At 36.2% G+C, this 18,384-nt stretch overlaps 1 protein-coding gene across 1 annotated transcript in view; it reads left to right on the forward strand.

Moving 5' to 3' along the window:
• LOC132547674 (transmembrane protein 135-like) overlaps positions 1-18,384 on the forward strand; it is a 165,879-nt gene that overhangs the window by 23,766 nt on the left and 123,729 nt on the right. Inside the window, exon 4 of the mRNA XM_060211463.1 lies at positions 7,861-7,894. Within this exon, the coding sequence (XP_060067446.1) occupies positions 7,861-7,894 (34 nt within the window). The remainder of the gene's footprint in view (positions 1-7,860; positions 7,895-18,384) is intronic.

Raw genomic sequence — 18,384 nt, forward strand, 5'->3', positions numbered from 1 at the left:
TTTGGAATCTCTGATGATCTTACTGTTGTTGGAAACTCTGATCATGTTACTGTGTTGGAAACTCTGATCAAGTCACTGTTGTTGGAAACTCTGATCAAGTTACTGTTGTTGGAAACTCTGATCAAGTTACTGTTGTTGGAAACTCTGATCATGTTACTGTGTTGGAAACTCTGATCAAGTCACTGTTGTTGGAAACTCTGATCAAGTCACTGTTTTTGGAAACTCTGATCATGTTACTGTTGTTGGAAACTCTGATGATCTTACTGTTGTTGGAAACTCTGATCATGTTACTGTTGTTGGAAACTCTGATGATCTTACTGTTGTTGGAAACTCTGATGATCTTACTGTTGTTGGAAACTCTGATCATGTTACTGTGTTGGAAACTCTGATCATGTTACTGTTGTTGGAAACTCTGATCATGTTACTGTGTTGGAAACTCTGATCATGTTACTGTTGTTGGAAACTCTGATGATCTTACTGTTGTTGGAAACTCTGATCATGTTACTGTGTTGGAAACTCTGATCATGTTACTGTTGTTGGAATCTCTGATGATCTTACTGTTGTTGGAATCTCTGATGATCTTACTGTTGTTGGAAACTCTGATGATCTTACTGTTGTTGGAATCTCTGATGATCTTACTGTTGTTGGAAACTCTGATCATGTTACTGTGTTTGAATCTCTGATGATCTTACTGTTGTTGGAAACTCTGATCATCTTACTGTTGTTGGAAACTCTGATGATCTTACTGTTGTTGGAAACTCTGATGATCTTACTGTTGTTGGAATCTCTGATCATGTTACTGTTGTTGGAATCTCTGATGATCTTACTGTAGTTGGAATCTCTGATCAAGTCACTGTTGTTGGAAACTCTGATGATCTTACTGTAGTTGGAATCTCTGATCAAGTCACTGTTGTTGGAAACTCTGATGATCTTACTGTTGTTGGAAACTCTGATGATCTTACTGTTGTTGGAATCTCTGATCATCTTACTGTTGTTGGAAACTCTGATCAAGTCACTGTTGTTGGAAACTCTGATGATCTTACTGTTGTTGGAAACTCTGATCATCTTACTGTTGTTGGAAACTCTGATCAAGTCACTGTTGTTGGAAACTCTGATGGTCTTACTGTTGTTGGAATCTCTGATCATCTTACTGTTGTTGGAAACTCTGATCATGTTACTGTTGTTGGAAACTCTGATCATGTTACTGTGTTGGAAACTCTGATCATGTTACTGTTGTTGGAAACTCTGATCATCTTACTGTTGTTGGAAACTCTGATGATCTTACTGTTGTTGGAAACTCTGATCATGTTACTGTTGTTGGAAACTCTGATGATCTTACTGTTGTTGGAAAATCATGTTACTGTGTTGAAATCATGTTACTGTTGTTGGAAACTCTGATGATCTTACTGTTGTTGGAATCTCTGATCATCTTACTGTTGTTGGAATCTCTGATCATCTTACTGTTGTTGGAATCTCTGATCATCTTACTGTTGTTGGAAACTCTGATGATCTTACTGTTGTTGGAAACTCTGATCATGTTACTGTTGTTGGAAACTCTGATCAAGTCACTGTTGTTGGAAACTCTGATGATCTTACTGTTGTTGGAATCTCTGATCATCTTACTGTTGTTGGAAACTCTGATGATCTCACTGTGGTTGGAAACTCTGATGATCTTACTGTTGTTGGAAACTCTGATGATCTTACTGTTGTTACTGATCATCTTACTGTTGGAAACTCTGATCAATCACTGTTGTTGGAAACTCTGACTGTTGTTGAATCTCTGATGATCTACTGTTGTTGGAAACTCTGATGATCTTACTGTTGTTGGAAACTCTGATCATGTTACTGTTGTTGGAAACTCTGATCATCTTACTGTTGTTGGAAACTCTGATGATCTTACTGTTGTTGGAAACTCTGATGATCTTACTGTTGTTGGAAACTATGATTGTCTTACTGTGGTTTTAAACTCTGATCATGTTACTGTGTTTGAAACTCTGATCATGTTACTGTTGTTGGAAACTCTGATGATCTTACTGTTGTTGGAATCTCTGATGATCTTACTGTTGTTGGAATCTCTGATGATCTTACTGTTGTTGGAAACTCTGATCATGTTACTGTTGTTGGAAACTCTGATCATGTTACTGTGTTGGAAACTCTGTTAATCTTACTGTGGTTGGAAACTCTGATCATCTTACTGTGATTGGAAACTATGATTGTCTTACTGTGGTTTTAAACTCTGATGGTTTTGTTTCCTACTCAGTACCACTCAGTAGATTTAGAGAAAGTTTAAAACATTACAGTCTATTGTAGCTCCATCTTTATCCTAATCTTGATATCTATAAAGTAAAATTGTATTCATTGATTGCTGGAAGTAATGGAAATCCTGCCAATATTGACAGTTGATAATTAAGGCCTTACAAAACTTTTTCCTGTCTCATTCCTTCAAGTCTGATACAATAGTAGAGCACCTGCTGGAATGTAATTAAGTATGTAGTAGATGGCATGTTTGTGTTGATTGCTCATGAAATATAACTCCTCATTCACCGGATTAAACATCGGCTTTTGTTGATAAATTTTTTAACAAAATATTTTGTTAATTTTGAGAAAAAAATGAAGAAATGATTCATATTTAAAAAAATACTGGCTTAAATATCCAATTAATTTTGAGATTTTTTTAAAGAAAGAAAAAATGTTTGTCACAGTGGGTGCTTATTGCTTAAAGTATTTATTCAAGCTTTATCAATAAAATTTCAACCCACAGCTCTGAAATCTTTTCATAAACAGATGAATAAAATTCATTTGGGCAAAGCTTGTCTGCTATGATTGGTATAATAATATATGAAAGTTTAAAATTTCAAGTGACAGATCAACACTTTTATTTGACTCTTAATCTGCTGTAATAATAAAAATAGCTGGTAAACCTGTAATTACAGTTGCCATCGGTAGCGAAGAGGCTTTAACATCTAATTATTGAGGGAAATTAAAAATCGGCCTAGTATAAAGGACTGCACTGATTTACTGGCTAGGCTGCTAAGCCTTAACAATGCCTTACAATATGCTTTTGATACCAGAGTTTGAAGCAGAGGCATGCAGGATAATTTGACAGGGAGGAAAAGTTAAGAAAGACACCAAACAAATCAGCAGGGGTTTTACGAATAAGTCTATTCTAAATGTATCTTTTATCCTCTTGGAATTTGGCGGGAATGACTGTTTACTAGACTTGAGACATAAATAATCTTCAAAATTTACCAAGTAGACTTCATAATATTGATGACCATCTCGAGGACTTTGGTTAAAAAAGAGACTGTTCAATTTCATCTATTTGAATTTTCTTTGGTCATTGCAGTTTTTTTAAAGAAAGTAAGAAATGAAGATTCTAAAGTTATGCATAATGTTATTTATTCCCATCCCAACAGTAACATTATAGTAAAGTAACAGAAAGTTGATAAAAACCATGTTCAGTTAGTTAGGTCATATACAAAACCAAGTAAAACATGTACCAGCTGAACGCTATCTCTCTTGACCAGACTATAATTATGGTGCGTCAGTTTTTTGTTTGTTAGATTGTTTTTGTGTGTCTCTGTTAATTTAAGGTCTAACATCACAACGTAATACTTAAATATAACTTGTAGTCATTGAAGTTGCTGGGAGAAATGAGAATACTTTTGTTAAATTATTTTCTGATGACATTTAATTAATGCATGACTTTAGACACCAACATGTCGAAAATAAGAATTTTTTTAATCCACTGAATTTCATTGAACTACTTGTATACAAGAAGTGATGAAATTGAACATATCCATTAGCTGATGGTAAATACATTTTAATACTCTTCCCTGCATTTAAGTGACTTTCTTCTGTTCAGTGAGATTCTGTACTCGGTTGATTAGGTCAGCTGAACTTTGTAATTGTACCTCAGTCCTATATTGTACTGATCAAAGCTTCCTTAGAAGTCAGTAAAATGATATATAAGTATATTTTATGTCATCAATACTTCAGATTGTAGTGACAACTCAGTTACCTGATTACATTACAAAGGTTAAGATGATTGTGACCATAGCCATTCATGAACTGCCTGCTGTGGATGTCACAGGATTTTTTAATCTTTTGTTTTTGGGATACAAAGACGGGTGTAGGTACCATATTTGCATACTAAAGTTAGGGTAATTATTACTGAAATGAAAGAGATATACTACAGCTATCAGAATCAAAGTTCTACAGAGACAATTAGAAATCATTTGAAAGATCAAGCTGACACTGAAGGTAGCTTTATAAATGTGAATAAAAAATCATGTTATCAACAGTCAAGGTCATTGGCCAGATGCATATGATATATATATTACAATGCTGGTAATTGAAATCAGCTGTTATCTAAATGAAAAGTCAAATTATCATTAATTCTGTAATATATTATTAACACTAAAACATTAGTAAATTGAAGACGGGGTTATTACAGTGTTAATTTGTAGCATATTTCCAATTGTGTAAAAACAGGATTGGAGATACAGGTAACTTTTTATTAGCTTGCCAAAAAAACAACAAAGTAGATAGGATATCTGATGCTTTCCAATCTAACTGCGTAATTCTCATTAATATTTTTGCCAACAAAGAAACCTAGTATTTGCAATGAGGCTCAAATAGATATGTCTGTGTCAATACAGAGGTTGCTAAGTGACCTCTCCCACATTCTTATTGTGTACTCCATATAGTGCCTCAGAATTTTCCTCGCAACATAATGAAAGGGTGAATCAACGCAAGGCTAAACAGATCATTCAGCTAATCAGCTTGGAAGTCATGAAAACTATGTCTAAATGTAGACAACCAGCATTTGAGGACGTCAGTAATCATTTAAGGGACCCAACAATCGGGTGAGGGTCCTGTTACAAATGAAAGCCAAGGATTGCAATATCTACAGGACTGCACTCTATTGATTCTGTCTAGCAGGAAAAAAGCGAACTTTGAGACCGTTTGGGAAAATTATCGGAAATGACTCTATCAATTTCAGAGGATAAACATTATGTTGTCAAGGGGGCTATTTTGTCTTCCTGTTATAAATCAGTTTGATTGTTTTACAGGGCCTGGGCTCTAACTCTGTACAATATCTTCCCAATGCTGAATTCTGACCAGACATTCAAATTTACAGATTCTATCATGGTCATAAAAACAGAAAAATAGTGGTCTATAAAAGAGAGTTTGTAACAAATGTTTTAATTCTGATTCCAATCTGGTCTCATTTACATAAACAATTCATTAACTCACCGAGTCAATACCAGTCTGATTAGGCCAATGCTAAATCTTTTACTTCCTGTGTGAATAACATACCAGACTGATATTACGCCAATGCTATATCATTAACTCTCTGAGTCAATACCAGATTAGGTCAATGCTATATCATTGACTCTCTGAGTCAATACCAGATTAGGTCAATGCTATATCATTAACTCTCTGAGTCAATACCAGATTAGGCCAATGCTATATCATTGACTCTCTGAGTCAATACCAGATTAGGTCAATGCTATATCATTGACTCTCTGAGTCAATACCAGATTAGGTCAATGCTATATCATTGACTCTCTGAGTCAATACCAGATTAGGTCAATGCTATATCATTAACTCTCTGAGTCAATACCAGATTAGGTCAATGCTATATCATTAACTCTCTGAGTCAATACCAGATTACGTCAATGCCATATCATTAACCCTCTGAGTCAATACCAGATTAGGCCAATGCTATATCATTAACTCTCTGAGTCAATATGAGATTAGGCCAATGCTATATCATTAACTCTCCGAGTCAATACGAGATTAGGCCAATGCTATATCATTAACTCTCTGAGTCAATACCAGATTACGTCAATGCCATATCATTAACTCTCTGAGTCAATACGAGATTAGGCCAATGCTATATCATTAACTCTATGAGTCAATACCAGTGTGATTTGGCCATTGCTTAATCCTTTAATCCCTGAGTGAATTCATAACAGTCTGATACAAGGCCAATGCTAAATCATTAACTGCCAAGTCAATACCAGTCTGATTGGTCCATTATCCTTAATCCTTCACTCACTGAGTGAATACCTGTCTGATTAGGCCAATGCTAGTCATTTGTTTACTGAGTCAATACCAGTGTGATGAAGGTAAAGTTAAATTATTTACTTGCTGAGTCAATACATGTCTCATTAGGCCATTGCAAAGTCATTTGCTCCCTGAGTTTATGCTAGTCTAGTCAGGCTGAGTTTATACTAGTCTGGTTAGGCTGAGTTTATACTAGTCTGGTTAGGCTAATGCTAAATGTGTTCCTCTGGTCATCGGAAGTAGAAGATTTAGATTCTATGCCAGCACTGAGATTTCAGTTTGCCTTGATGACACTTGTGTAACTAAAACCTTTACAGGTAGAAATTAAATTGCACACATGAACGACAAACTTGGTGACTGTCTCACCTGTAAAAATGTCTTGTGCTCACCTGCTGGGTCTGGAACAAGGGTAGGATGTAGAGAAGGAGGTTAAGCTATTAGGATCTCAGCAGGTTACTTGTGTAACAATGTAAACTAACTGGAGCAGTGCTTTCCACTGTTGTTGTCCAGCGCTGGAAAATAATTGTTTGTTTAAAACTAGTAGGCTGCTCGCTGGGATTCATTTATTATAGATGCTTTAAAATTTGCGTGATTTATAAATTTTTTTTGGTGAAAAGGTACATGCATGTATAAGCATTTTATGAGATAATGATACTCTGTGTCTGTCTGTACTGTAGGTGTCTCCCAAACATATTGGGACATAGTCACATGTAATTTAGGACTTTCTTGTGAGGTCAGAAAAAGTGAGAAATTTCTTTTTTACTCGAGTGTATAATGGCTATAAATTCATTTTATGGTTCAACAAAATTGACATGAGATTGGCATTACTGTGTCATTATCTGTGTAAACTGATGCTTGTCAGAAGTCAGAAAGGCGGACTTATGACACCCAGCTTATTGAATACAATGGATAGGAGGTGCCTATAGCATACACACTCTGATACCTTATACCTGTCAAGATTTGGGGGTTAACAAACTAGATACAATCTATCCCAGCTTACCTCCTTACAAAAAACATTGGCTGGCTTGAATGACTGTGTAAACACTTGGCTGCCGACTGTCAAATCCATTGTAGGTACGATTTATATTAAGGAAAGATAGTCATGAGATAGCTGACGAACCAATGGCATATGTTGAAAGACACTGTGATAAAGCTTATGTCATTACAGTGAACAGGTCCCTGGGATGAAAAATGGGTTGATAAATGTTTGACAAAGCTAACGTTCCAGTGTTTTTGATTGGGCTGGAATTAATTATAATTGTATATTGTTTCTTATCAGATATCATTCTATTTATAAAAGAGTTATCTCCCTTCCTTGTGTATTTTTACTTGCACTCCTGTCCATGTGTTCAGGGTATTTTATGATATTTTTGTGATAAATCTGGAATGTGAGGAGGTAATTAGTAGGTAGACCATATTGAAGTTGTCAGGGGAGGTAAGACAGGTCATTTGTCACATTGAACTTGTCACTAAGGTGGCACACCGCCAATGTTAGGTCAGAATCTGTATAGGGTTGCTAGACAAAGAGCTTGTAAATACTAGATACCATTGATTAAGTTAAATCAAGTCAGACAAAAAAAAAATCTGCTGGATGAATAAATCATGATATAATGAAATATGGGGATTGTTCAAGTCAAAAATTGTAACAACATAGATGTGTTTTGTTTTGTGAAAGGGAAACTTCTATACATGGTAATGGATGCTGGGTTCACATCATGTATAAAATGATCAATAAAGTATTTTGTGAAATTATGATATTTGATAACTTATTCATTTTAATTTCAGGAGAGGCCTTCTTGCTACCTACATGGCTAATGTGGTAAGTGTAAAGTATTTACGATATTGATGAGACATTCAGCTTCATACATTTACAGTAATACTGAGACATTCAGCTTCATACATTTACAGTGATACTGAGACATGCAGTGATACTGAGACATACAGGGATACTGAGACATACAGCTTCATACATTTACAGTGATACTGAGACATACAGCTTCATACATTTACAGTGATACTGAGACATACAGGGATACTGACACATACAGCTTCATACATTTACAGTAATACTGAGACATTCAGCTTCATACATTTACAGTAATACTGAGACATGCAGTGATACTGAGACATACAGGGATACTGAGACATACAGCTTCATACATTTACAGTGATACTGAGACATACAGCTTCATACATTTACAGTGATACTGAGACATGCAGCTTCATACATTTACAGTGATACTGAGACATGCAGTGATACTGAGACATACAGCTTCATACATTTACAGTGATACTGAGACATGCAGTGATACTGAGACATACAGCTTCATACATTTACAGTGATACTGAGACATTCAGCTTCATACATTTACAGTAATACTGAGACATACAGCTTCATACATTTACAGTGATACTGAGACATGCAGTGATACTGAGACATACAGGGATACTGAGACATACAGCTTCATACATTTACAGTGATACTGAGACATACAGCTTCATACATTTACAGTAATACTGAGACATACAGCTTCATACATTTACAGTAATACTGAGACATACAGCTTCATACATTTACAGTGATACTGAGACATACAGTGATACTGAGATACACAGCTTCATACATTTACAGTGATACTGAGACATACAGCTTCATACATTTACAGTGATACTGAGACATACAGTGATACTGAGGCAAACAGTGATACTGAGACATACAGTGATACTGAGACATACAGCTTCATACATTTACAGTGATACTGAGACATACAGCTTCATACATTTACAGTAATACTGAGACATACAGCTTCATACATTTACAGTGATACAGAGACATACAGCTTCATACATTTACAGTGATACTGAGACATACAGTAATACTGAGACATACAGTGATACTGAGACATACAGGGATACTGACACATACAGCTTCATACATTTACAGTGATACAGAGACATACAGCTTCATACATTTACAGTGATACTGAGACATACAGTGATACTGAGACATACAGGGATACTGACACATACAGCTTCATACATGTACAGTGATACTGAGACATACAGCTTCATACATTTACAGTGATACTGAGACATACAGCTTCAACCATTGATTTATAGTATCTGGTAGTTAAATATTGAATGTAGTTTTTTGTTTGCACTAAATAGATAGTTTTCATCTTGGCTTTGTTAGCCTTTCGTCAACTTAGACCTAATACATGAAAAACACAAGATCTTAAGTACATCCTTTTAAAAGCAAATTTGCTTTATCTTTTTCATTGGATCTTAGCTGGACATCACAGTGATGCGTCTAGTTGGTTAATATTACTGTGAGCACAATCTACTTTCAGTTTGAGTGACTTGTGTGAATGCTTCTGCCCTCTAAACATCCATTTTTAGCTCACTTGCCATAGCGCGATGTCTGGCCGTCCGTGCGGCATCCGTCAACTTTCCATTTAAACAACTTCTTCTGAAATACCGAAAGGCGTAAAGTTATCATATTTGGCTGGAAGGTTCCTTTGAGGAAGCCCAACAAAGTTTGCAAAAAAAAAAAAAAAATCTTTACCCATATTCAAGGTCACTGAGGTCAAATGTGTTAAAACATTTAAACAACTTCTTCCAAAATACCGGCCTAGAATTGTTATATATGGCTGGAAGGTTCCTTTGATGAAGCCCAACAAAGTTTGCAAAAAGAAATGACCTTGACCAATATTCAAGGTCACTGAGGTCAAATGTGTTAAAACCTTTCAACGACTTCTTCCAAAATACTGGAAGGCCTAGAATCATTATATTTGACTGGATATTCCATTGATGAAGCCCAACAAAGATTGTGAAAAAAATAACCTTGACCCATATTCAAGGTCACAGATATCAAATGTGTTAAAATCTTTAAGCAACTTCTTTCAAAATAACCAGAAGGCCTAGAATCATTCTATTAGGCTACTATGTTCCTCTTATGGTGTCCAATAAAGTTTGCTAAAAGAAATGACCTTGACCAATCTTCAAGGTTACAGGAGTCCAAATGTGTTAAAATGTTTAAACAATTTCTTCTGAAATACCGAAAAGCCTAGAATCATTATATTTGGCCAGTATGTTCCTTTTATGAAGTCCAAGAAAGTTAAAGAAATGACTTTGACCCAGAGTCAGGGTCACAGGGGTCAAATGTGTTAAACGTGGAACATATGCACAGATATAGTAATGTTGGTCATAAAGATCCAGGTGAGTGATACAGGCCCTCTGGGCCTCTTGTACTGGAAGTTTTCATTTTTTAATATTGACATTAGAAATCTGATTACCAGGTAATACATGTAGTTACAAAATCTAGGTATCTTCTCGCATTATTCCATGGTTTTAAGTATTTGAAACCCTAGTGTTTCTGAATGTTACTTTAACCTGAAATTATGTATGCATTGTTGTAAATTTTGAAATAAAGGACTTTTATGTCAACAAGCCTCCTGATGAAAAATTGACCATGCAGATTAGATATTTGGAGAAATGAAAGACTTTATAATTCAACCAATTTTTAAACTGCTCTGTCAAATGAATCATAATGGCTAGACCTGAGTTTGTATACCCAAATCAATAGTTCTTGTCAACAAAAAAATATAGAAATTGAATTAATTTTAATTGGGAATATGCAAACTGGAGTATTTGTATGCGTAATGTACAGTAGGTTTACGTAAAATGAGCGTTTGAACAAAACCTGTATTTTATTTAATGAAGGGCTTGGAGACTGGTTGTCGCTATAAGTGAATCAAGTCTCCAAGATCTGTGTAGTAGTCAGAGGATATAACAGGCATGATAGTGACTTGTATAATGTTGTATTGTTATAGTCTATGCACTGACAATTGCCAGTTGGTTTTAAAACCCCTGAAATAATTTCAGTGTTTAAATTCACTGTGGAACATTTTCCTCTGATTCACCAATTACCTCTATGTAGAAAATGGAGGTTTCCATTGATTTAGTACATATTGAGAGGTTTCAGGGGTAATTACTGTGCAAGTTGTGTGGTACGTTACGCAAACAATCTTTTGTACCTCAGATTTGTGACGAATGGAATGCAAATATTTTCTAATGGAGTGCCAACCCATATTGAAATGACAATATTTGTTAAGACAGTGACAGGACTTGAGAACGTTTACTTAGAAAGTTTGTGCTGGAGCCTTTACTCCAATGTGTGAACAGAGATAAGGTCAACTAATTACAATATTTTCCTTCTCTCATTCTATTGATGGAGCAACAATGCTTGTCAAAAACCGTGAAAAATAGCAGAACTTGAGTGGTTTGTTGTTAGTCCTGGACTTGACCTTACACATAAGGGCCAAATCTTTGGAGGTCTACTAGATCTGGGAAGGTAGTTAGTAGTTGTCAATGGCGTATTTTTTTTGCAAAGAATATCTTGAAAAACTCATTTTGGGCAATTTATGCAAGCTGTTGAGTGTGATGATGTCTGCTAATCATATGTTATTAGTTTTATTATGTCTCGCCATGTTAGTATGAAAATCTTGTGAAGCTATTTTGCTGTCCATCCGCTGTCTATCAAATTAACGTTTTGTTTCACTTGTGAGGTCAAAAGTCACATGATCTGTCCCTAAAAATAGAAGAATGGTTATTCTGTGCAATAAATTTTGTTCTTCACACCCAGTTGTGACCATATTTGGTACACAGGTTTCTTGTGTGAATTACGAGAATTTGCATGAGATTGCTTTTCAGCTCATGGGTTAAAGGTCATTTGATCTGTTACTAAATATAGAATTATACTCATGATTTGGTTTCCATGCAAAGACCCGTCTTCACAATGGCCATTCATGTTCAAGTTGACACACATATTGCTTCAGAAAATTGCAAAATCATCTGTATGATTTTGTTCTTCATAACAACTAAACTGAGATATCTGATTGGTTGGAAATGCCAGAGTTGCATACTAAAATAGAAATCGTTCATAGAAAGGGGTTAGTAGTTTTAAGGTTGGGAACATTCCTAGTGATAGCCGGCAGTCAAAAAATCTAGTTGCTAAGTAAAAAGCATGCAATGAAGTTAACATATTAGGCTATCATGATATTAAATATGTAGTAACTTGGACATTCAGACAGTTCTGATAACCTGGACAGTCCTTGAATGGTGTTTTTGTTTAACTTATATGCACCTAACATCTGATAATTAAGTGTAGAACATACATGCATTAGGAATTTCCTTTCTATTCCTAATGAGCTAAAATCTCCTTTATGTCCTTGAATTGTCAGACTTGGTTGGAACTATATCAAAACTTGAAAACTTCCATGCATATACTTTTGAGTCAGTCTAGAAATATGTTTTAGGAGCATTGTGTGCAATAAAATAATTTGTTTTATCTGCCATGAAAATTCTTTTGGAAAATGATAAATTTTTAGTGGGGTTAAATTCTGTTTGGCAGTAATACCCTATTTATTCGGATTCTGGGTATCATATCACATAGTTCAAGATCAGCTTTGCAGTCTGTCATATTTTAAAAGAAAGAGGATCATATTGTTGGAACAAAGTTGTCACCTGAGAATGAATTATGGGTATATTTTGTGTCTTTGTGGAGCAGATTTTCTTTCACAATAATCTCCTGCGAGTTTAATATGAAATGTTTCTGAATGCATTTGATTCAGGCTATTATTGATAAGATCTGACCTGAATGCCACGGTCGATGGCACATATGGTCCTTTTTTCTATTTCACAATAATTACCTGTATTAATATCATGAATAGACTTTCGTTCATCACTCAGTGGCAGCAATATCCTTATACACAAGATTTTTATTAGAAAATCTTTTTTGATGCTTAACTGTTTTCTGCATGTTTATGCATACAGAGAGCTTTAGGTGAAGAGACCTTACCAGCTACACAAATAGCTTAGCATGGTAATTTGTTAACGTTTTGTACAGGTACAAAAACATGTGATTAATGAGAACATTTAAGGAAACCAGAAGTAATCGTCTGGTACCTATTGTTGTGTTGGTACTGTATAACCTTCACCCTTTCTCAAATTCGTCTTGACAAAATCTGACATCATGGTCATGTTACGTTTATTTGTCATATTTATGGAAAAAATAGACATTCGTAGGACTACTGAACAGTGTATCTAATGGTGTTGGCTAGAAACACAGAAATTCATGTGTTTCCTTCAAAAAACATTTAACAAAAATAACAAAAATAAGATTATTTATAGCAGTGTCAGTTATGTTAGGAGGCCCATTGTCTGTAGAAAGGTTGTGATTTGTGAGTTAACATACGTTAGTTGACATAATAGGTGTATAACTGATGGCACAGGACACTGATGGTCACACAGAACACTAAGTATGTCAGGACATTCAGGTGTAATTCTGGTTTGGTGTATAACTGATGGTCACACAGAACACTAAGTATGCCAGGACATTCAGGTGTAATTCTGGTTTGGTGTATAACTGATGGTCACACAGAACACTAAGTATGTTAGGACATTCAGGTGTAATTCTGGTTTGGTGTTTAACTGATGGTCACACAGAACACTAAGTATGTTAGGACATTCAGGTTTAATTCTGGTTTGGTGTGTAATTGATGGTCACACAGAACACTAAGTATGCCAGGACATTCAGGTGTAATTCTGGTTTGGTGTATAACTGATGGTCACACAGAAAACTAAGTATGTCAGGACATTCAGGTGTAATTCTGGTTTGGTGTATAACTGATGGTCACACAGAACACTATGTCAGGACATTCAGGTGTAATTCTGGTTTGGTGTATAACTGATGGTCACACAGAACACTAAGTATGTCAGGACATTCAGGTGTAATTCTGGTTTGGTGTATAACTGATGGTCACACAGAACACTAAGTATGCCAGGACATTCAGGTGTAATTCTGGTTTGGTGTATAACTGATGGCACAGGACACTGATGGTCACACAGAACACTAAGTATGTCAGGAAATTCAGGTGTAATTCTGGTTTGGTGTATAACTGATGATCACACAGAACACTAAGTATGCCAGAACATTCAGGTGTAATTCTGGTTTGGCGTATAACTGATGGTCACACAGAACACTAAGTATGTCAGGACATTCAGGTGTAATTCTGGTTTGGTGTATAACTGATGGTCACACAGAACACTAAGTATGTCAGGACATTCAGGTGTAATTCTGGTTTGGTGTATAACTGATGGCACAGGACACTGATAGTCACACAGAACACTAAGTATGTCAGGACATTCGGGTGTAATTCTGGTTTGGTGTATAACTGATGGTCACACAGAACACTAAGTATGTCAGGACATTCAGGTGTAATTCTGGTTTGGTGTATAACTGATGGTCACACAGAACACTAAGTATGTCAGGACATTCAGGTGTAATTCTGGTTTGGTGTATAACTGATGGCACAGGACACTGATGGTCACGCAGAACACTAAGTATGTCAGGACATTCAGGTGTAATTCTGGTTTGGTGTATAACTGATGGCACAGGACACTGATAGTCAGACAGAACACTAAGTATGTCAGGACATTCAGGTGTAATTCTGGTTTGGTGTATAACTGATGGTCACACAGAACACTAAGTATGTCAATACATTCAGGTGTAATTCTGGTTTGGTGTATAACTGATGGTCACACAGAACACTAAGTATGTCAGGACATTCAGGTGTAATTCTGGTTTGGTGTATAACTGATGGCACAGGACACTGATAGTCAGACAGAACACTAAGTATGTCAGGACATTCAGGTGTAATTCTGGTTTGGTGTATAACTGATGGTCACACAGAACACTAAGTATGTCAATACATTCAGGTGTAATTCTGGTTTGGTGTATAACTGATGGTCACACAGATCACTAAGTATGTCAGGACATTCAGGTGTAATTCTGGTTTGGTGTATAACTGATGGCACAGGACACTGATGGTCAGACAGAACACTAAGTATGTCAGGACAGTCAGGTTTAATTCTGGTTTGGTGTATAACTGATGGTCACACAGAACACAAAGTATGTCAATACATTCAGGTGTAATTCTGGTTTGGTGTATAACTGATGGTCACACAGAACACTAAGTATGTCAGGACATTCAGGTGTAATTCTGGTTTGGTGTATAACTGATGGTCACACAGAACACTAAGTATGTCAGGACATTCAGGTGTAATTCTGGTTTGGTGTATAACTGATGGCACAGGACACTGATGGTCACGCAGAACACTAAGTATGTCAGGACATTCGGGTGTAATTCTGGTTTGGTGTATAACTGATGGTCACACAGAACACTAAGTATGTCAGGACATTCAGGTGTAATTCTGGTTTGGTGTATAACTGATGGTCACACAGAACACTAAGTATGTCAGGACATTCAGGTGTAATTCTGGTTTGGTGTATAACTGATGGCACAGGACACTGATGGTCACGCAGAACACTAAGTATGTCAGGACATTCAGGTGTAATTCTGGTTTGGTGTATAACTGATGGCACAGGACACTGATAGTCAGACAGAACACTAAGTATGTCAGGACATTCAGGTGTAATTCTGGTTTGGTGTATAACTGATGGTCACACAGAACACTAAGTATGTCAATACATTCAGGTGTAATTCTGGTTTGGTGTATAACTGATGGTCACACAGAACACTAAGTATGTCAGGACATTCAGGTGTAATTCTGGTTTGGTGTATAACTGATGGCACAGGACACTGATAGTCAGACAGAACACTAAGTATGTCAGGACATTCAGGTGTAATTCTGGTTTGGTGTATAACTGATGGTCACACAGAACACTAAGTATGTCAATACATTCAGGTGTAATTCTGGTTTGGTGTATAACTGATGGTCACACAGATCACTAAGTATGTCAGGACATTCAGGTGTAATTCTGGTTTGGTGTATAACTGATGGCACAGGACACTGATGGTCAGACAGAACACTAAGTATGTCAGGACAGTCAGGTTTAATTCTGGTTTGGTGTATAACTGATGGTCACACAGAACACAAAGTATGTCAATACATTCAGGTGTAATTCTGGTTTGGTGTATAACTGATGGTCACACAGAACACTAAGTATGTCAGGACATTCAGGTGTAATTCTGGTTTGGTGTATAACTGATGGTCACACAGAACACTAAGTATGTCAGGACATTCAGGTGTAATTCTGGTTTGGTGTATAACTGATGGCACAGGACACTGATGGTCACGCAGAACACTAAGTATGTCAGGACATTCAGGTGTAATTCTGGTTTGGTGTATAACTGATGGTCACACAGAACACTAAGTATGTCAATACATTCAGGTGTAATTCTGGTTTGGTGTATAACTGATGGTCACACAGAACACTAAGTATGTCAGGACATTCAGGTGTAATTCTGGTTTGGTGTATAACTGATGGCACAGGACACTGATGGTCACGCAGAACACTAAGTATGTCAGGACATTCAGGTGTAATTCTGGTTTGGTGTATAACTGATGGCACAGGACACTGATAGTCAGACAGAACACTAAGTATGTCAGGACATTCAGGTGTAATTCTGGTTTGGTGTATAACTGATGGTCACACAGAACACTAAGTATGTCAGGACATTCAGGTGTAATTCTGGTTTGGTGTATAACTGATGGTCACACAGAACACTAAGTATGTCAGGACATTCAGGTGTAATTCTGGTTTGGTGTATAACTGATGGCACAGGACACTGATGGTCACGCAGAACACTAAGTATGTCAGGACATTCAGGTGTAATTCTGGTTTGGTGTATAACTGATGGCACAGGACACTGATAGTCAGACAGAACACTAAGTATGTCAGGACATTCAGGTGTAATTCTGGTTTGGTGTATAACTGATGGTCACACAGAACACTAAGTATGTCAATACATTCAGGTGTAATTCTGGTTTGGTGTATAACTGATGGTCACACAGAACACTAAGTATGTCAGGACATTCAGGTGTAATTCTGGTTTGGTGTATAACTGATGGCACAGGACACTGATAGTCAGACAGAACACTAAGTATGTCAGGACATTCAGGTGTAATTCTGGTTTGGTGTATAACTGATGGTCACACAGAACACTAAGTATGTCAATACATTCAGGTGTAATTCTGGTTTGGTATATAACTGATGGTCACACAGAACACTAAGTATGTCAGGACATTCAGGTGTAATTCTGGTTTGGTGTATAACTGATGGTCACACAGAACACAAAGTATGTCAATACATTCAGGTGTAATTCTGGTTTGGTGTATAACTGATGGTCACACAGAACACTAAGTATGCCAGGACATTCAGGTGTAATTCTGGTTTGGTGTATAACTGATGGTCACACAGAACACTAAGTATGTCAATACATTCAGGTGTAATTCTGGTTTGGTGTATAACTGATGGTCACACAGAACACTAAGTATGTCAGGACATTCAGGTGTAATTCTGGTTTGGTGTATAACTGATGGTCACACAGAACACTAAGTATGTCAGGACATTCAGGTGTAATTCTGGTTTGGTGTATAACTGATGGTCACACAGAACACTAAGTATGTCAGGACATTCAGGTGTAATTCTGGTTTGGTGTATAACTGATGGCACAGGACACTGATGGTCACGCAGAACACTAAGTATGTCAGGACATTCAGGTGTAATTCAGGTGATGAGCAAGTTATTATGTTATATTATATTGTATTCTATATATAATATATTGTTATTGTTTCATAGCTGGGGTAGTATGAAATACATTGAATGTAAGATCTCCTTGTAGTAGGGTCAATGTTCTCTGTTATATCATGTTTAAGTGGCTCCATAAAATGACAGGCACTCTAACAATTGTTCAATATTTAATGTAAGATTGCATGGTAGAAAGGTTCACTGTACTCTGTTACATCATGATATAAAAAAGACAGGTACTCCAACAATCATTCAATATTTGTCAGCCTCCATCACAAAGATTAAAAGACTTATTAAAAGATTGAAAATTCAAGTGATTATTGAGTCTTAATGAGTTTTTATTGTTTAATGAGCAGTGTAGATTGTTTACTACATAGAAACTTAATCAGTTTCTATTGTAGAAACTCCAGAAGTACAACAATATTAACACACATACAGAACAATAGTATAGTGGTACTGCTTGTTTTCATTGCCAACCAGAGTTTCAATTTTGAATTGCAAAGAATCTGTATGTAACTGATACAGGTTAGGAAATATATTTTCATCTGTTGGAAGGAGCTGTTTCCTCCAATATATTCTCTACAGATAATTATACATGAGCCTGCCTGTAAAACCAATGACAATTGATAGTTTGACTCATTTATACATATATGTATCCTTCATGGACACAGTTTCTATTAGTTTTGGAAGATCAA

The sequence above is a fragment of the Ylistrum balloti genome, unplaced genomic scaffold (assembly GCF_031769215.1).
Source record: "Ylistrum balloti isolate Yb309-2 unplaced genomic scaffold, AGI_CSIRO_Ybal_v1 Utg369972, whole genome shotgun sequence".
Classification (NCBI taxonomy): domain Eukaryota; kingdom Metazoa; phylum Mollusca; class Bivalvia; order Pectinida; family Pectinidae; genus Ylistrum; species Ylistrum balloti.